The sequence below is a fragment of the Danio aesculapii genome, chromosome 3 (genome assembly GCF_903798145.1).
Source record: "Danio aesculapii chromosome 3, fDanAes4.1, whole genome shotgun sequence".
Lineage (NCBI taxonomy): Eukaryota > Metazoa > Chordata > Actinopteri > Cypriniformes > Danionidae > Danio > Danio aesculapii.
In genome coordinates, this window is record NC_079437.1 from 37,878,986 (window position 1) to 37,881,774 (window position 2,789).

The following is a 2,789-nucleotide window of genomic DNA, read 5'->3' on the forward strand; positions in this document are numbered from 1 at the left end:
GAATGACAAGCAAAATGCACATAATTTCTTAGTCTCATTAGGTACAAAGTCATTCCATCCATACATCAACACATTAATTAATATATTTGATCATTGCTGTTAATTAAATGTTCGTAACCTTTCATTCAAAAACAAGTGTTGTATATAAATGTTTTACTAGACTGTTTTTAGCTACATTTTAAAACGTTCATTAATTTCAAAAGTGCTTTTTAAAATGAGCTTTCTCTTGTTGGTTGCTTTAAGTCTGCATTGAAAAATTAGCACTAAATCTAAATTTAAGCTTATTCGTTGATCTCTTCTGACACATTGAGGCAATTCTTAGATATGCTTCAAATTAAAATAATTTTTAATTAAGGATTTACAAAAGTGCAAAGGTGAAATGAAAGGGTTGACATTGCCATTAAACTTTGAAATCGCAGTGTTTCATACTGCTTGGTCTCATTTTTGACAGATTTCTTTAACTAAATTTAACTTGTAGAGCTCATACTGAAGTCATTTAAGCTGCATGTTTGTGTTTTTATTATTTATTTTTTTGTTGTTGTGGTAATTAGAACATCTCAAAACTCCGAATGAGAAGAAGAGGGAAACCGAGCTGTTGAACAGACTGATGAAGATTGTGAATGACAGAAACGCCATTGTTGAGGGTCTGGAGGAGGACAGAATAAGGCAAGTTCTGAGGAAACCACAGTAACTGTCGCTACGTTTCAAATGCAAAACTTTGAGTGCCAAATGAACATATGCTAAAACCCTTTTGTAATTGTAACATGTCACATTTCAAGGGAGGGGGAGGAAGATCAACAGTTGAATGAAATGATGCAAAGACTGGGTGAGAAGTTTCTCATTTTTCTTATTTTAAATTGAAAGCAGCCCAAGACCGTCATGTGAACATTTAGTTCTGTCACCATGCAGGTCTTCAGAAGTTTAAAAACAAACGCAAGTCATCCTTCTCGAAGTTGTTTCGACGACGAAGTAAAAAAGCCTCGATGGGAGAGTGAACTGGAATGAAGTGCTTCAGATGTTCAGCTGCAGTTTGTTGAAGTTCAGTCTTCATCCTGTTAGAGGTTTAAAAAAAACAAGGTGGGACTACAATATGTCAGGTGGTTCAGTGAGTTAAGAGTTCTTGAAGGAAAATGTTTATTACCACCTTATTTCAGTCATGTTCAAAATGTTTTTCACTTTGATTTACCTAATGCTTGTTCTATTCATTTACAATGTTTAATTTGCTCCTATAGTTTCTATGCGTGGGCTCCTTTGAATAATTATTGTTCAGAATATACATTAACTTTTTTATTTTTATTTCCACCCCCTCACTTGTTGAGAGATGAACCGTACCGTTGTATTAGCAGATAAACAAACAGATGTCCAAGGCTGGCTGAAGCACGCTCTTTGACTGAGATCCAAAAAATCTGCGGAGCATCTTAATTTAACCCTAACCTCCTAAAAGAGTTGAGCTGAACGATTGAAAGCGTTCAATGTGCAGTGCTAACAGTGACCTGAAGGGGGCACTATAAGCTCGCATGCATGTGCATCAGAGTATCCAGCCTCTTATTTTATATCCTGTGAACGCTAAATCAAGCTGCAGATTAGACGGCAGAGGATCTTGTGTGTGCTGGAGAGGCACGGATTATTGGTTTTATTCTCTTTTTAAGTCTCTAACCTAGTTCAATTAAAAGTGTACCCCATTTAACTTATCTAAGAAAAATAGTCTTGCAAAGAGGCCTTTTTTAATGTTTAAATGGAAGATATGACTCAACTGTTTGAAAAAGCTACTGCAGAAGTGTTTTAAGATGTTTTAAAGTTCTCTTGAGAGATGCTTATGCTTATTTATTGTATATTTGACTTTTAAAATGGGTTATTCAATAAATCTTAATGAAGTTTCTAATTGTATTATAACCTAGGAGTCCAGTGTTTTTTTTTTATTATTATTTTATTTTTTAAGTTTGGGGTCAGTAGGATTTTTAAATGTTTTAAAATAAGCTTACACTGTCTTCTAAAATAAGCTTACACTTCCCCACAATCAATTTGTGCTGGAATAACATAAAGGAATTAAATTTGCTTAATTTACAAATTTAAGTTGATTATACATAAAGTAATTAAGTTGTCCGCTACTAAAGAACTTTAGGTTTGTGTTTTAGCTTATTTTAAGTAGTTTGAACAAACCGTAAACATTTGTGTATCCTGCTCACCAAGGCTGCATTTATTGAATCATACAGTACAACGTGTAAAATTGTGAAATGTTAAATAACTCTAACTGTTCAAAAGTAGTTTCATTTATTTAAATCGTTTATTCGTGTTTTTTTTTTTTTTTTTTTTTTTTTTTGTTGGCATGCCACTGCACCATTTCTATACAATATATTATGCACAATTTTGATCTGTTTCTATACAATATATAATGCACAATTTTAATCTGTTTTTCATTGTCATGATATATACATGGATAAAAGTTCCCTCACATGTTCACTCATCTATTGTACGTATATACAATGAGTCACAATAGGCTTAGCAAATATAAAATAAATAATTTAGATATAAAATAAAATGGAGGGAAGAAAAAAAATGTGAGAAACAAATAAAAAAATATTTAAAAAAATGCTCAAACTGCAAATATCAACTTTGGATCCATTAGCTCTATATACAGTAAGTCAGCACTGGCTGTCAGATAAGACTAAATTTTTGACTACAACCTTTGGAGTACCGAATCTTCTCCATTGTAAGATGGTACATAAGATCTCTAATCCAATGATTGGAGCAAATGTGTCCTACCATTCGAGTAGTATAAGACGTTTAGC

At 32.7% G+C, this 2,789-nt stretch overlaps 1 protein-coding gene across 1 annotated transcript in view; it reads left to right on the forward strand.

The window, feature by feature from the left end:
* micall2a (mical-like 2a) overlaps window positions 1–1,846 on the forward strand; it is a 28,313-nt gene extending 26,467 nt beyond the window's left edge. Inside the window, 3 exon segments of the mRNA XM_056453932.1 lie at window positions 552–670; window positions 784–826; window positions 910–1,846. Of these exon segments, the coding sequence (XP_056309907.1) occupies window positions 552–670; window positions 784–826; window positions 910–995 (248 nt within the window). The 3' untranslated portion in view covers window positions 996–1,846.
* The last annotated feature ends 943 nt before the right edge of the window (window positions 1,847–2,789 follow it).